Source organism: Aquarana catesbeiana, linkage group LG11 (genome assembly GCF_042186555.1).
Source record: "Aquarana catesbeiana isolate 2022-GZ linkage group LG11, ASM4218655v1, whole genome shotgun sequence".
Classification (NCBI taxonomy): Eukaryota; Metazoa; Chordata; class Amphibia; order Anura; family Ranidae; genus Aquarana; species Aquarana catesbeiana.
The window spans coordinates 103,511,573-103,527,288 of NC_133334.1; the positions used below are offsets into that span (position 1 = coordinate 103,511,573).

Sequence of the window (15,716 nt, forward strand, 5' to 3'; positions counted from 1 at the left end):
TTTGTTTAATGAAGTTTACCCATATAAAAGCTGCTTACTGGTACGATGGTATCTCTGCAGAATTTTTTCATACCCCTGCTCTGTCTAAATTGCTGGGCTGTTCTGATCAAGCAAAGCCTTCCATATTCCTCTTGAGCAGCGAAATGGCCCATCAGTGATGAACCATTACAAATGTATGGGGACAGGCAAGCTTGGAAACTACCAGGAAGTATCAGATCTTTTCCAAATCTTTTATCAGAACAGATTAGCGTGGAGCAGGGGTAATGCTACTGCACCTTACGCCCGACTAGATATATGGCTACAATGGGCATACCGTGTGGTTTTAAAATTATGGAAATTTAGAAACGTTTTAAATTATTTCATATTCGTATGACATAAAAAAAAAAAGTTACTGTATCGTTAGAAAACAGGCCACAATGTCTTTTCCAGAACAGAGATAACAGTGAGAAAAAAAATAAAATAGGATTTTTGACTTACCAGTAAGATCAGTTTCCTGGCGTACCATATAGGACACAAGCTTCTTTAAATCCTTACAACTGGATTATATACAGCTGCCTCCAGGTGACTGCACACAGGCTGCTGGCACATCCCCCATATAACCTCTTCCACTCCCAGCTAGCCCCATTTTTGCATCAAGCAATAGGGAGGACATAGGAACAGGGGATCTTGTGTCCTGTACTTACTCCAGGAAATCAATTTTACTGGCAAGTCAAAATATCATATTTTCCAAATATAATCCAACTAAGGGGTGAACAACATAGCAAACTAAGCCAACAGGCCCACATAATTAAATGGTTCAAGACCCCTCAAACTCAGAGTAGCCTATAACACCCTATCCCAAAATTTGTATCAGAAGAGGTCTAAACATCCACATAGTAAAACATAAACATGTACACAGAAGCCCAAGTGGCAGCATTGAAATCTGGGAAACTGATGCTTCATGGGCTTTTCAGCACAAGGCATTAAACAGATCTATAAGTACCCTGACAGGGAAAGGAAGCCCCGTATCCTTCAAACTATAGGCTTCAACAATCACTTGTCGAATCCACCTTGCTATGGTAGAATGGGATGCAGAAAGACCCTTGCATGAGCCCTCCTGAAGCACAAAAAGAATGATTTCTAAAAGGAAGCTGTATCTGAAGGGTAAACGCTCACAACGTGCAGAATGCCCAGGCAGTGCTGGGAAATTTCTTTAGGATGCTTTGGAATTAAAGGAGGAAGGAGGCCTTAGGTCTCAAAATACTGTAACCTTAGATTGCACAACACTTTAAGGACTTTTCTTAGCCTTACAGGATAAGACTACTAATTCAGAGACTGCTCTTGCAAGCTGTGATAGCAACCAGAAAGGCCACCTTGCATGAAAGGTTCAACGAGGGAATATCCCTAAAAAGTTAGAAAGACTACCTGTAAAGCCAAAAGAACCAGACTGAGGTCCCACAGGAAAACACAAGGCCAAACAGGAGGAAATACGCGTGCTACGCCCTGAACAAACTACTTAAAGTGTAAGTAAACCCTCCTATCATTTTCAGCCAAGGAAGCTGCCATCTTTGCCTCTGTTTAATCTACAACTGTCATGATGCTGCACATGTGATCAGTTATGACACCAGCCATTGGAAGGTTTGAGAGTTTGGTTGAGAGCACAACCAATGGGAGTGTTACATTTCTGGCATGTGCCGGAAATGAAACTCCTTTATGGATGGGTTTACTTACGCTTTAACTGGAGAGTGAGAGGCCAGAGGACATTGAAATAAAAGATGACTGAGATGACAGAATATGTCACAAGGATTACTTTCTTGAATGAGATTTTCTTGCACCAAGCAAAGTCGCACTTCAAGGTGCGATGGTAGACTTTGCTAAAAGCAGACTTCCTAGCCTAAAAAGAGTAGAAATTACAGAATCAGTGAAGCCCCTGTCTTTCAATTCCAAGGCTCCAACAGCCATGCTGTTGAAACAGCGATGAGAAGCAGGATAAACCTTGGCCCTTGGGACAGGAGGTTTGGTCAATGCAGAAGCGACCACATGCCAGAAGTCTAAGTATGAACACGCTAAAACCAGGAGGCTAATATTTTAAGATTACAAAGGTGTTTATGTCAGTAGCTGTTCTGCTTCTGACATAGAAATATTCCAGGATCTTTGTTTTGGGTCCACCTGACATCTAGTTCATTTTAGAGCCCTGATGGAGGAGTGCCAAGCCACGGAAACACATTGCATGTCTTTTTTGTTCCTGTTACAGAACCAATAAAACACCACTTTAAACTCTAGAAATGAAAAGTTGGTTGGGGCCCTCTTTGGGTTGAAATGCTGGTATCCGAGTATGTCTGAGTACCAGCTACACCAGGGCCAATTTGGTGTGATGAGATTTACCAGAATATCCTCCCTCTTGATCCTAAAAAGGAGGCAAGGCAGTATCTGGAGAGAAGGAAAGGCATAGAACAGGCTGGCCTAATGCTACAGAGTAACTAGAGCTTCCACTGCAAATGTCCAAAGGTACCTGGACTTGGCGACAAACTTGTCTAGTTTGCTGCTGAATCTGGATGCCAGGAATTCCACATCCGGTGTATCCCACCTGTGGCTAAGAGCCTGAAAGACCTCCAGAGAAAAAAGGGCCCATTCCCTCAGATCTAGGCACTGAGAAAATCCACCTAACAGTTTTCCATGCCCGGAATGTGAATGGCAGATAAGGCTGGAACATAAAACTGTTCCCAGGAAAAGATCAAATCAGAGTAGCTTTGAGCAGTGTGGCTCCTGGTACCTTCCTGATGAGAGGCATTGTCCGAATGGATTCTAATCAGCTATCCTCATAGGAGAGAAGTACAGTGTTAAAGGGACAACCAAAATTGCTCCAAGTTTCAGAATGTTGACAGGAAGGTGAACTTCCTCTGAAAACCACTGCACTAAGAGGGTATCCCAAGACTGCACCCCAGCTGGCATCTGTCCTGAGAACTTTCCACAATTGAGGAGGAAAGGATTTCCCCAACTCCAGCATTGGATTGTTAATACGCAAGGTTAAGAATGGTTTGGCCCTAGGTGTCAGACATAAGTAACAGTGCAATAACAGAGTCCGTTTGTCCCATACTGCCAGAATGTTGAGCTGCATTGGTCTAGAGTGAAATTGGCCTTATGGTACAGCCTTGATATAATAAATAAGTAGCTCTAGGTTCCCTAGTTGAGGAGGTTTTAATATATTACTCTTCTCTATATTAGAAAAAAATAAATAACACATCTTAGTGTGCGCCCATTTAACTTGCGCTGCTAGAGCCGTGTTTGCAATTTTTGCACACATGCTTAAATCATTTTAAGCTGGAAGATTACAAAAACCCCCAAAGCATTATATATTTTCTGAAAGCGGAACCCTAGAGAATAAAATAGTGGTAGTTCCAAATTTTTATGTCACCTCAAAAGACTAAGAAATGTAAAATTTAATTAAAAAATAAAAAAAAGTTAAATTTAGGGCACAAACGCAATAAATTACCACATTATTTGGTAAACTAAAAGCGGAGGTTGCACTGAGTAAAAATATACTCAACATTTCAAACCTTAAATTTGCGGGCGATGCTTTAAAAGCCACCTGCTTTCCAGGCCTCGCTCTGAGTTCGTCCCCCACCGCGGCCGGCTTTACCAACATAGCGGTGTCAGGAGCACATACAGGCACACGCTCGGCAAGCAGGAAGATTCCCTATGACGTACCTGATGACCTCCCCTTGATGGATGTACCCCTCACTGTATTACACGCTTTTTGATGACTTCATACATGTGAGTTGCCTGTATATGTGATTCAATAAATTGCTTTTTATCTCTACACCCAGAGGCGCCTTTCTCCTTGTGCTCTCTTCCAGATTTTTGGGACTCGGTTTCAGTTCCACTTTGAAGGCAGCCCTGTATGTGGATTCCCCATTATCATCTACATTCCCCTTGGTTTTATTATGGACTATATGGACCAATAACCATCCCCCCTTTCCCTTTTCCCGTTATAGTGTCATACCATATCTTAACCCTTTATGTACATTGTTTGCATCTTTGGTGTTGTAATGATTTTTCCAGTTTTTGCGCCTTTACTTGTATAATATGATGCTTTAAAAGCCCCCTATAGGTCATCAGTTTAGTGTTACGGAGGTCTTGTGGTAGAAATATCGTTCTCCAGGTGTATGGTAATCAGCGTTTTCATGCGTAGGCTCCCCCATTGCATGCGATTACGTTAGTACGTTAAAAAAAGTTTGGGGGGGATTTTGCGTGTTTGGTTCTAACTCTTTTACAATTTGTTTTTTTTTTCCCCAACCACATAAGCGACAAAAAGTCCCCTATGTGATTTTTTGGGGTTCTCTTTAATGAGACACCCTGGATGTCTCTCCTGTGCTTCAATGAATGTAATGCAATGCAGATCACATTGAATTACATTCCTTTCCAGGTATGCTGGCTGGGGACACCAAGAGGCAGATCTGTAAGTGACAAACACGTCCCTTTCCAGGTCAGCAACAAAAAGGGGAAGAGAGCAGACACGTGTCCGCTCTGCTCCCGCCTCTCTACCAGGCGGCAGATGCAGTGTTAGTTAGCAGCATAAAGTAGCAGGCTATGTAGCCCAGTTAACCACATGCAAGAGGGAGTTTAAGCAGACATAAGCCAGTGGACAGGTGTATATTCAGCAGGATAGGAGCAGAGTGTACAATTAGTCCCAGCGCCTCTGCGTATATTCATGCAATCCGACAGCTAACAACAGCTGAGTCCAACACCATACTATCCGTATGCATAGGCACTTTAAACAGCGTGCGCAATAAATTGCAAAGGCTACTGGATGGACTATACCCCACTGTTGCCGTATAGTGCCCCACTGCCTCCTCCAGCAGCTGTCACTAATTGCTCCACTGTGAGTGGCAAGTCCACAGATTCTTACCACCTGTTGTATGTCAATGGCTTGTCGTTTCTCCCGTTGACAGCTTTTTCCCACTACACTGCAGCTTCCCTTACTTCTATGAGTGTCACCACCTCTCTATCTTCCTGGCTATCATGTAACACGCTACCCAGTCAGCAAGATGAGTGGCTGTAAATCAAGGCAGGGAACGTGTCCACCCAGTCAGGGTAGAGGGCACATCTGCCATGACATCAACGCATTTCGCCGTTGCCATTGATTGGCTTTTTCAGGACACAAGAAAACCAAGAGTACGCAAATAATGGAATTTAAATTGCAATAAAAAATTATTGATAAAACAATAAAAAGTCTCAATGTGGTGTATAATATCCACTGCTGTGCAAGTAAAAATTATATTCAGAAAACTGTGATACAGTGAATTTGGTGACCACCACCTATGGCTGGAATGCCTGCTCACCTCCAGATAATGACCCCACTACAGAGTCACCATCGCCTGTTTAGGATATCTCACAGGATACTATGGGGGTGTTGCTATACAGGGTATCTCTAAACCTTCCTGTCCTCCAATTAAAATCTCAATCATTCAAGTGCGGCCATAAAATAAGGGAAAACCATAGTGCTCTCTGCTTTGAATATGTATTGTATAAAACCTAACAGATTAAAAATACTCCCAAAAGTATGTGAAAACCATGCGTGTCATCAGCTCAACATACTAACACAAAACAGACAAACGCCCAGAGAAACCGCTCCTCCCACTTGTACACGTTAGGCCCTCTACTTGGCTACTTCAGCAAGTGCGCCTCTGCAATACAGCTAACAGCTGAGTCCAACACCATACGATCTGTACGCATAGACACTTTAAAGAGCGTGCATGACAAATTGCAAATTCCAGTGGATGGACCATGCCCCATTGTTGCCGTATCGTGCTCTGCTGCCTCTTTCAACAGCTGTCGCTAATTGGTTCACTGTAAGTGGCAAGTCCGCAGATTCTTACCATCCGTCGTATGTCAATAGCTTGACGTTTCTCCCGTTTACAGCTTTTTCCCACTACACTGCAGCTTTTTTTTACTTCCATGAGTGTCACCGCCTCTATCTTCCTGGCTCTCACGTGACACGCCACCCAGTCACCAGCATGAGTTGCTGCAATTCGAGGCAGAGAAAGTGCTCACCCAATCAGGATACACCTCCCATGACTTCAACGCATTCCGCAGTAGCGTGGATTGGCTTCTTCAGGGCATGGGAAAACCAAGAGAGTGTATGTAAATATATAATGCCATTTACCCCCTCCTTCCTTTCTCTTAGGCCCCTTTCACACTGGCGCTGTTTGTTCAGTGTGAAAGCCCGAGGGCTTTCACACTGAAGCGGTGCGCTGGCAGGAGAAGAAAAAATCTCTTGTCAGCCGCATCTTTGGAGCGGTGAAGGAGCGGTGTATTCACCGCTCCTTCCCATTGAAATCAATGGGACAGCGCAGCTATACCGCGGCAATACCGCGGCTATAGCCACGCTATACGAGTGGTTTTAACCCTTTTTCGTCCGCCAGCGGGGGGTTAAAACCGCACCGCTAGCGGCCGAATACCGTGGTAAAACAGCGCTAAAAATAGCGCTGTTTTACCGCCGATGCCCCCTACCGCCCCAGTGTGAAAGGGGCCTTAGGGGACAACCATTGAACAAACTCTACATCACTGTTTCTAGTTAATTCAAATTATACATTACTTTTCCGGCAATGGGAAAGGCTTGGTACATGTGCTTGTAATGGAGGAAACCTATACATATAACGCAATTTACTAATTACAAAGGCTAAACAATGCATGTTTTCAGAAAGTTCTGGTTGACATATGTGTGTTTATTCTTTATTAGGTCCAAAGGACTTTGGACCAGATCACAAGAAGAGCTCAACTCCTGTCATTTTGGTTAAAAGCTTGCATAATTTTTGGCAACTGATTCCGTCCCTCTCCAGACCGCCAGCACAATGTGAATAAATCTTATCCATACTGACACCTTGGCCCTATAATTTGGCATTTTTACACACTGTCACCTCCTCCCGAAAACTTAAATGCACTTCCATTGAGGTCCCTGTTATTTGTTGATACCCATAAATTGAAAGAATTATTTGTCTTCAATATGAATTCTAGCAACTCCAACAAAAAATTAATTTGTGAGCCCATTTTGGGAAAGAAAAATATGCAGAGGCCTCAAGTTTACAATGTTGGGGGACTGACATGTAGAGGATTTTCACGTCAATCCCCACCAAAAGAGGGGTTTCATCCACCTCCAAATAAATTATTTTAGATAGCACATCTTTAGAGAATTTCAACTCAGGTACCACAACCTTCAACAGATTATCAACATATTTTCCAACTCTTTCTAGCGGGCCCTTTATAGCAGAAACTACAGACTTCCCCGAAAGATTAGACAGGTTTTTATGTAATTATGGATTATTTAAAAAAAAACACAGGTAATTGAATTTACCAACCTTTAAAAATTCCAGTTTTTCACTAAAAAGGTGGGCCCATGCCAGTTTCTGATTTAGAGCCCTTTCACACCTAGACCTCCCCGCGGTCGTGGTAAAGCTCCGCTCGTTTTAGCAGCACTGCTTTGCGGGCGGGAGCGGGGCGCTTTTAACCCCAAAGAAGTGGTTAACAAGGGGTTAAAAGTACCCATATTGCCGCTCTGCCAAAGAGCTTTTCAGGCTCTTTAAATCTAATTCAAAAACTCGCACTGAAGTGTTAAATCAAAATAAATACAAATGAAAAATAATAATGAGACTGCAGCTGCTGCACAAAAGGTGCTAGAACCTCAAGGCAATATAAAAGTATGAAACAGCGCTAGCAGCCTATATCAAACAATATACATCCTATTGAATCGTGCCTTATACATAAATGTAAATGTAATGTAATTAATAAATATGCACAAAATTTGAAAAGTGCTTGGTTCTTCAGAAAAAAGTGCAATGATGCTCCAGAACTTTGAACGAGTGAGGCGACTCCCCCTTCAGTGACCCCACTCACCAGAAATATTAGATCCTCAGCTTCGCAGTCTGGGATCAAAAAAGCAGTTATCTAAATGATCTGAGGATATGCAGCAAACTCTTCCAAGAAAATATTTTATGACAGGAAGGATATACCACACTCCATAGATGGGAAAACAGAGAAAGAACTCATAGTGAAATACCGTTTAACATGAGTTATCAGGCACAATAAATGCACAACTTACAGGATATTTGGCAAAGACAGGCATCAGTAAAAAGACATCAGTCTTCACCAATGTGCGTTGTGCGTTCCACAGAGGCAGAAATTGCGTCACTGGTTAGCACGAACCGGAAGTACGTTGACGCGTTTCGCCCCTCCTACAGGGCATCATCAAAGGACATCAATATCTTCTTGGAAGAGTTTGCTGAGGAACCATCCAGCATATCCCCAGATCACTAGATCACTGCTTTTTTGATCCCAGACTGCGAAGCTGAGGATCTAATATTTCTGGTGAGTAGGATCACTGAAGGGGGAGTCACCTCACTCGTTAAAAGTTTTGGAGCAGCACTGTACTTTTTTCTGAAGCACCAAGCACTTTTCATATTTTGTGCATATTTGTTCTTTATGTCACAATTACATTGATGTACAAGGCACAATTCAATAGGATGTATATTGTTTAATATAGGATGCTAGCGCCATTTCATACTTTACATTTTCAGGCACTTTGGCAGCGCTGCCCATTCATTTCAAAAACTGCCCCAAAGATGCAGCTTGCAGGACTTTTTTTTCCCGCCCGCAAGCACACCACCCCAGTGTGAAATCACTCAGGCTTTCACACTGGGGTGGCATGGAAGGCAGTTTTCAGGCACTTTATAGGTGCTATTTCTAGTGTTAAAATGCCTGAAAATGGCCTCAGTGTGAAAGGGGTCTTAAAGTTCTTACCAAATTGGAAGACGTGTTGGTGGGTGGTTAGGCAACTGTATGTATCCTGCATACCCAGCTGTCTTCTCACTTCCTGTTCATAGAATTCTTCACTAAGGAGCACAAGGATTCTCCCTTTATCACTACCCTTATGGCAGCTCTTAGCCCCCCTTAGGGCCTGTCTTTCCTCCCAAGAGACATTGTCTGGATTGTATCTTGTCCAGCCCACTTTCTTCAAATAGTCTTTCAAGTGGCCAATTTATTCTTATTTAGTGTTGGCATTTTAGTCACTTTAATATATAAATCTCTATATGGCAATGTGGAGGTGGTCTGTGCACAGATGGTGTACAGAACGCCCCCCAGAAATGTAATTTCCTGCCTGTGAGATTGGCCGATTTTCCCAGACGTCTGCACTAAGATACAAGTCAGATTTTGGGCATCCTCTGCACTAAAAATGTCATTTTTTGGTGCAGCTGATAAATTATAAAGTCGCTCCAATTCACTTTGCTCATGGACACAAATAGCCATTTCTTCAGAACATCATAAGGTAGGAATCTAAAGGGGATTAATTTTTTATTTTTAAGTAGAGTTATTCTTTAAAGTATAATAAACTTGATCATGTAACAAAATGTGTTAAACGACTGGTCATGAATTGTGCTCTCTTTGTATAAGTTCTAAATGTGGGAAACCTTAGGCACAGCAGAAATTGCACATGAAACTGCCCAAGACATACAGTAGGTGACCACGATATTGTGTCAATCTCGCCACTGTTATCGGCGAGATTTGACACCTGCGAGCCCCATCGCAGGAGCCAGCGCAGAGCTGGCTCGCTCATCGGGAAAGGAAAACAGTTTTTTCCTTCAGCTGTCTGGTATGAATCATGAGGGGGAACACCGTGCCAAATTTTAAATAAAAAACCAGCATGGGTCGTTCCCCCCCCCCCCCCCGGGCATACCGGGCCCTTAGGTCTGGTATGGATTTTAAGGGGAACCCCCTACGCCGAAAAATCGGCGTGGGAGTCCCCCCAAAATCCATACCAGACCCTTATCCGAGCACGCAGCCCGGCCGGTCAGGAAAGGGGGTGGGGACGAGCGAGCGCCCCCTCCTGAACCGTACCAGGCTGCATGCCCTCAACATGGGGAGGTGGGCGCTTTGGGATAGGGGAGCACCCTGCGGGCACCCCCACCCCAAAGCACCTTTGTCCGCATGTTGATGAGGACAAGGGCCTCTTCCCGACAACCCTGGCCATTGGTTGTCGGGGTCTGCGGGCGGAAGGCTTATCGGAATCCGGGAGCCCCTCGTACCCCTACCCATTCACCTGGGGGAAAAAGTGTCAAAAAAACAAAAAAAAAACAAACACACTACACAGGTTTTTAAAGTAATTTATTAGGCAGCTCCAGTGGTCTTCTTCCGACTTCTCCGCTCTCTCCGGCCTCTTCTCCCGATGTCCAGTTCTTCTGCTGGGCTCCTCCGCTATCTTCTGCTCTTTTGCTAGCGGTGGCCCGGTCTTCTCCGTCGTCTTGTTCCCTCTTCTCTTTTTCTGACGTTGACACGATGCTCTCTCCCGCTGTAATGCTGTGTGAGCGGTGCGCGATGACTTATATAGGCATGGGGCGTGGTCACCCGGTGACCCTGCCCCTTATGACATCACAGTCCCATCATGCCCCGGGACTGTGATGTCATAAGGGACGGGGTCACTGGGTGACATCACCGGGTGACCACGCCCCATGCCTATATAAGTCATCGTGCACCTCGCACACAGCATTACAGGGGGAGAGAGCGTCGTGTCAACGTCAGAAAAAGAGAAGAGGGAACAAGATGATGGAGAAGACCGGGCCACCGCTAGCAAAAGAGCAGAAGATAGCGGAGGAGCCCGGCAGAAGAACCGGACACCGGGAGAAGAGGCCGGAGAGAGCGGAGAAGTCGGAAGAAGACCCCCGGAGCTGCCTAATAAATTACTTTAAAAACCTGTGTAGTTTGTTTTTTTATTGACATTTTTTTCCCCAGGTGAATGGGTAGGGGTACGATGTACCCCATACTCATTCACATAGGGTGGGGGGCCAGGATCTGGGGGCTCCCGAATTCCGATAAGCCCTCCGCCCGCAGACCCCGACAACCAACGGCCAGGGTTGTCGGGAAGAGGCATCACCCGGTGACCACGCCCCATGTCTATATAAGTCATCGCACACCGCTCACACAGCATTACAGCGGGACAGAGCGTCGTGTCAACATCGGAAGAAGAGAAGCGGGAAAAGGCGACAGGGAAGACCGGGCCACCGCTAGCAAAAGAGCGGCAAAAGAGCAGAAGATAGCGGAGGAGCCCGGCCCTTGTCCTCATCAACATGGGGACAAGGTGCTTTGGGGTGGGGGGGGCCCACAGGGCGCCCCCCTGCCCCGAAGCGCCCACCCCCCATGTTGAGGGCATGCAACCTGGTACGGTTCGGGGGGGGGGGGCGCTCGCTCGTCCCCACCCCCTTTGCTTTCCGACCGACGCTGCGTGCTCGGATAAGGGTCTGGTATGGATTTGGGGGGGGGACCCCCACGCCGTTTTTTCAGCGTAGGGGGTTCCCCTTAAAACCCATACCAGACCTAAGGGCCTGGTATGCCCCTGGGGGGGAACCCATGCTGGATTTTTATTTAAAATTTGGCACGGCGATCCCCCTCATGATTCATATAAGACAGCTGACAGCAATGCCTGTCGCTCATTGCGAAAGGAAAAAACAGTTTTCCTTTCCCGATGAGCGAGCCAGCGCAAAATGCACAGCACCCTGTCGCCAAGAACCAGCAAGATGGAATCCCGCTGGAAACACATTCCCGTGGTCAGGTACTGTAAGATAGGGCTGCATGCTTTACAAGAGCTCTTTGGAGCTATACTTCATTACATAAGGCGTGTTGTAGACATTTATAAAGATGATAAAGCTAAATGCAGGACAAAGAATACTACAGGTTTGACATTAACTTTTTCTGTCTGCAAATTAAAACCGCTACACTAGTTTGATGAGCTGAAAATGTGTCACTAAGAACGAATAGGTTATTGCTTGCACACTGGTCTCTTGACACATTGTTACCTGGGGGAGGATAACACTGTAAAAGCCTTAACAGTTTCACAGAGAGCCAGGGAGCTGGAACAAAGTAGTATGTGTAATCCTGCAGGTCTGTGGAGGCCGAAGTGACAATCTGAAAATGGAAAAACGCACATAAAATAGTTTGAAATGACAATACACAGATAAAAATAAAATACATGTCCAAATGCAGCCAAGGGATGGCACCTTGGCACACAGGGATAGGCTTTATGCCTAATACATTTAGGAAAAGGTACAACAAAGTCAGTTACTACGCAGAGATGCATGGGAAACAAATTGCCACCTACATAATTGAATTAACCACTTGACTCCCAACCCAATTCTAGCATTTCTCTCATACATGTAAACATCTGCATTTTTGCCAGAAAATTACTTCAAACCCCCAAAGGTATTTTGATTTTAAGCAAAGGACCTGCAGAATAAAATGGTGGGTGTTGCAATTTTCTAATGGCACACAATATTTGCGCAGCAGTTTTTAAAATGCAATTAAAACAAAAATGCATTTTAATAATCAAGTTTTTGGTAAAAAATTTTGTGAAACATGCTCAGTTGCCAACATGCTCAGTTGCCCGCTATTCTCAGCCCTGTGCCTAAAATAAGAGCCACTAGGAGGCAGATCAGATCACAGCTTTAGGATTTACTGTCGCTGAAGGGGGAAAGAAAGCAACAGGAATAACAGACTGTGCCAAGGGAACACAGATTACAGAGGGAGAAAAGAAAAAGCAGGAGAAGTGACAGGACAAACTCTGCTGCCAGGGAGACACAAAGTAGTTAAACTGCCAATGTTAGTGGCATATCGCATAGATATTCTCTCCTTTCCCCCTCAGCCTGTGAACTTCAACACTGTAAGGCCTGTTTCACACGGGCTTCATCTTGTAAAAGAGCAGCGTGAACAGTAACCTTTGGCAAAGCATTTACAGAGCTTTCAGCAAGCTTTGATGTAGCTTTTAAACTACTATTCAGCTTCAGTTTGTAAATGCTGAACACAGATCCTATGGGATTGTTGATTGCCGATTTAAACAAGCTGCTAGTAGGATTCAGCACTTCTTGAAGCTTGCCGAAAGTGGCAATCAACTTTTCTATGAACATTTGTGTTCAACACTTACAAACTGGAGCTGAATGGTACTTAAACTTCAACAAAGCTTGCCAAATGCTCTGCAAATGCCATGTCAAAGCTTTCTGTTCACATCACACTGCTTTTAGACAAGCTGAAGGCCGTGTGAAACAGGCCTAAAGCTTTTGTCAACCTTCCTCTCCAACTTCGCCAAGGCATACAATCAAGGCTGGAAATGTACATACTGTAATTGAAGAAAGTGACAGTTTGTGACAGACAAAAGTGAGGGGGAGAGTTTCCAATACGGAATTGACTCTGTTCTGAGCTTCAACAAAATGGCGTCCTCCAGCAGGAAGAAACAGAATCAATGCTGGAGGAAATTTACAGCACACTAATTTTGGGAGCATAATTAATATAGAATTTATGTTCTTTTGGTAAATAAATTGATATCAAACTGTTATGGGTAAAGTTCTGCGCCACTGTCAATATTTAGAACCACTGAAAAAGTAGAAATAAACTAAAATGGAACGCTTAAAAAGCTTGGGTATAGTAGTAAAACTACTGTGTGTGGTGGAACAACCAAATACTTTTAAAGTGCAAAAAGTCAACTTTGCAATGGCCAGGAGGAGAGCCTGTTCACAATGCTCTGCCGTTCAAATGCTGCTGCCCACACAGCTTTTTGGGCTACAGAGCTATGCAATAGAGGGCAGTGTGATGCGCATTTTATTGCATCAGACAGTTTTTTTTTGTTTGTTTTTTACACAAACTTTATTATATTGCTCGCCTCAAGGACTTCAGAGCCTCTCCTATCCTCTGGATCTCACTACCCCAATCTGTCAGGTTATCTCCTACTCTGTCCACTTTTAGGCGATCCCTGAAAAAGCATCTTTTCAGGGAGGCCTATCCTGCCTCTAGCCGACAATCAAATCTTCTACTTCATCAGTTCATCCCTCAGAGTCCCTACCTATTGTTTCACCAGACCCTCCCTCTTAGATTGTAAGCTTGCAGGAGCAAGGCTCCTCTCACCCTCGTTTTGAATTGTACTGTTGGAGACAATACACCCTTTACATTGTAAAGCGCTGTGCAAACTGTTGGCGCTATATAAATCCTGCATAATATTAATTAGTGTACAGACACTTCATGTAACTGCACTTCTGTGCAGTGACATGCAGCATGTAGAGTGTTGTGATTTTATGCAAACATGTTGCATAATAATGTACTGCTCTGGAACCCAGCTACCGGCACTTTTTACAACCGGCAAAGTTTGGGCCAGTTTTAACAGTGAAAAGTGGGTCAGAAAGACTGACACCTTTCTCTACTAATAACATCCTATTGGACGAAAATGCATCGGGCGGGACATTTGGCATTGACGTTATGTTGCTGTACAATTCTGGGTCGCCAGCGGCTGTCCGAGTGTTTTTTTTATCCTGTTTTATGTTTTTTACTACTGGAACAATAAAATTTACCACACTAGGAAAATCCATCTGGGCTCCTAGTGAATTTTTTTGTTCTCAGCTGGACTCAGTCTAGAGCTGCCTGTGGGAGTAGTATGCTGCGATATCTCCAGAGGTTTTTCTATTAATGGTTTATGGTTTACTCATGGTTCTACTCATGGTTTAAAAGGAGCATTTGCTGCTGTGACAGCAGCCGTTCGTTCTGGCGAGTCTGAAGTTCACTCGTTGGTGGTGGACACTATCTGACACGCACTTCCAAGTTCACTGGATTGGGGGGTTCACATTCATACCTTCCATTTATATATGCATTTGAACTATGCCTTGTCACTAGATATATCTAAATATGGATATAATATTGGCTAAAAAGCCAGAATATATTTTATGAAGCAAGGCTGTAATAAAATCAAACATAGCAAACATCAAGCAGAGAAAAGGCTGGAAGTATGACTCAAACAATGTTAAGAGGTTCATAATTACCCTGCTCAACCGTGACACAGCCAGCGAAACTGAAGTTTTAAATTCTTCAGGATTCTTCTGTGCCAGGGTGGTGATCAGACTGGTGGCAGCAGTTACTACACCCTGCAAGAGAAATAAAGGATGATTCATTACATTCATATTTTCCTTAAAAAGATACAAGTTTAATCCATTAGACTAAAGTGCAATCACTGACGAAATTTATGAATGGGAAGGTGTCAAGCCCCACCCCCTAGCATTCTCCCAAAATCTGTTTATGGGGGAATGTTATGCACACGTGGATACAACTTTGTTGTTTTCTCCATAAGGTGGTGCCCAATTAGACTTTTTTTCAATGGAATTAAGCACGCAAAAGAACTTTAGACAAGACTAGAAAAGCTTGTAACTGTATGCACTTACCAATGCACATAAAATGTCTGACCAATCTGAATTATAATTGGCCATTCACAGGATACAAACAACTGAAACCTCAGGTAATCACCAAGAAATTATTTTATTGAACAGGTAATTGGCCACTTTTTTTCTACTCCAATTAGCAACTATCCAGGACAACAGGTCTGGATGTATGGGTCTAGTAAAAGAAAATGAAATGATAGCCAAGCCCAAAATCAAAAATGTAATATGTTGCTCAATACTGTTTTTTTTAATGTGGTGGCTGCCTTAGTGTTCCATTTCAGGCTTATTCTATCTACCTTCTATTTTCAAGGTGCATTTTCTGCAAATACACAAAATATTTTACTGAATTCCACTGTCCATATTCCATCATGTACACTGAACTGATATATCCAAGGAAGTGGGCCTAGCTAAGATATGCTTTAGAGGCACTATTCCTTTTGGTTATAAACATAGGGTTCTCTCAAAGTTTCCTTTCTTCAGCTGCATGCTCATGAGAAAATA

The 15,716-nt window shown here is 43.8% G+C and overlaps 1 protein-coding gene across 4 annotated transcripts in view; it reads right to left on the reverse strand.

The window, feature by feature from the left end:
* The window catches only part of LOC141112215 (AP-2 complex subunit alpha-2), a 199,269-nt gene that overhangs the window by 89,680 nt on the left and 93,873 nt on the right, over positions 1 to 15,716 (reverse strand). For all 4 annotated transcript variants that reach the window (XM_073604817.1, XM_073604816.1, XM_073604818.1 and 1 more), the window contains exons 6-7: positions 14,823 to 14,924; positions 11,823 to 11,931 (exon numbers count right to left, since the gene is read on the reverse strand). In XM_073604817.1, coding sequence (XP_073460918.1) covers positions 11,823 to 11,931; positions 14,823 to 14,924 — 211 coding nt within the window. The remainder of the gene's footprint in view (positions 1 to 11,822; positions 11,932 to 14,822; positions 14,925 to 15,716) is intronic.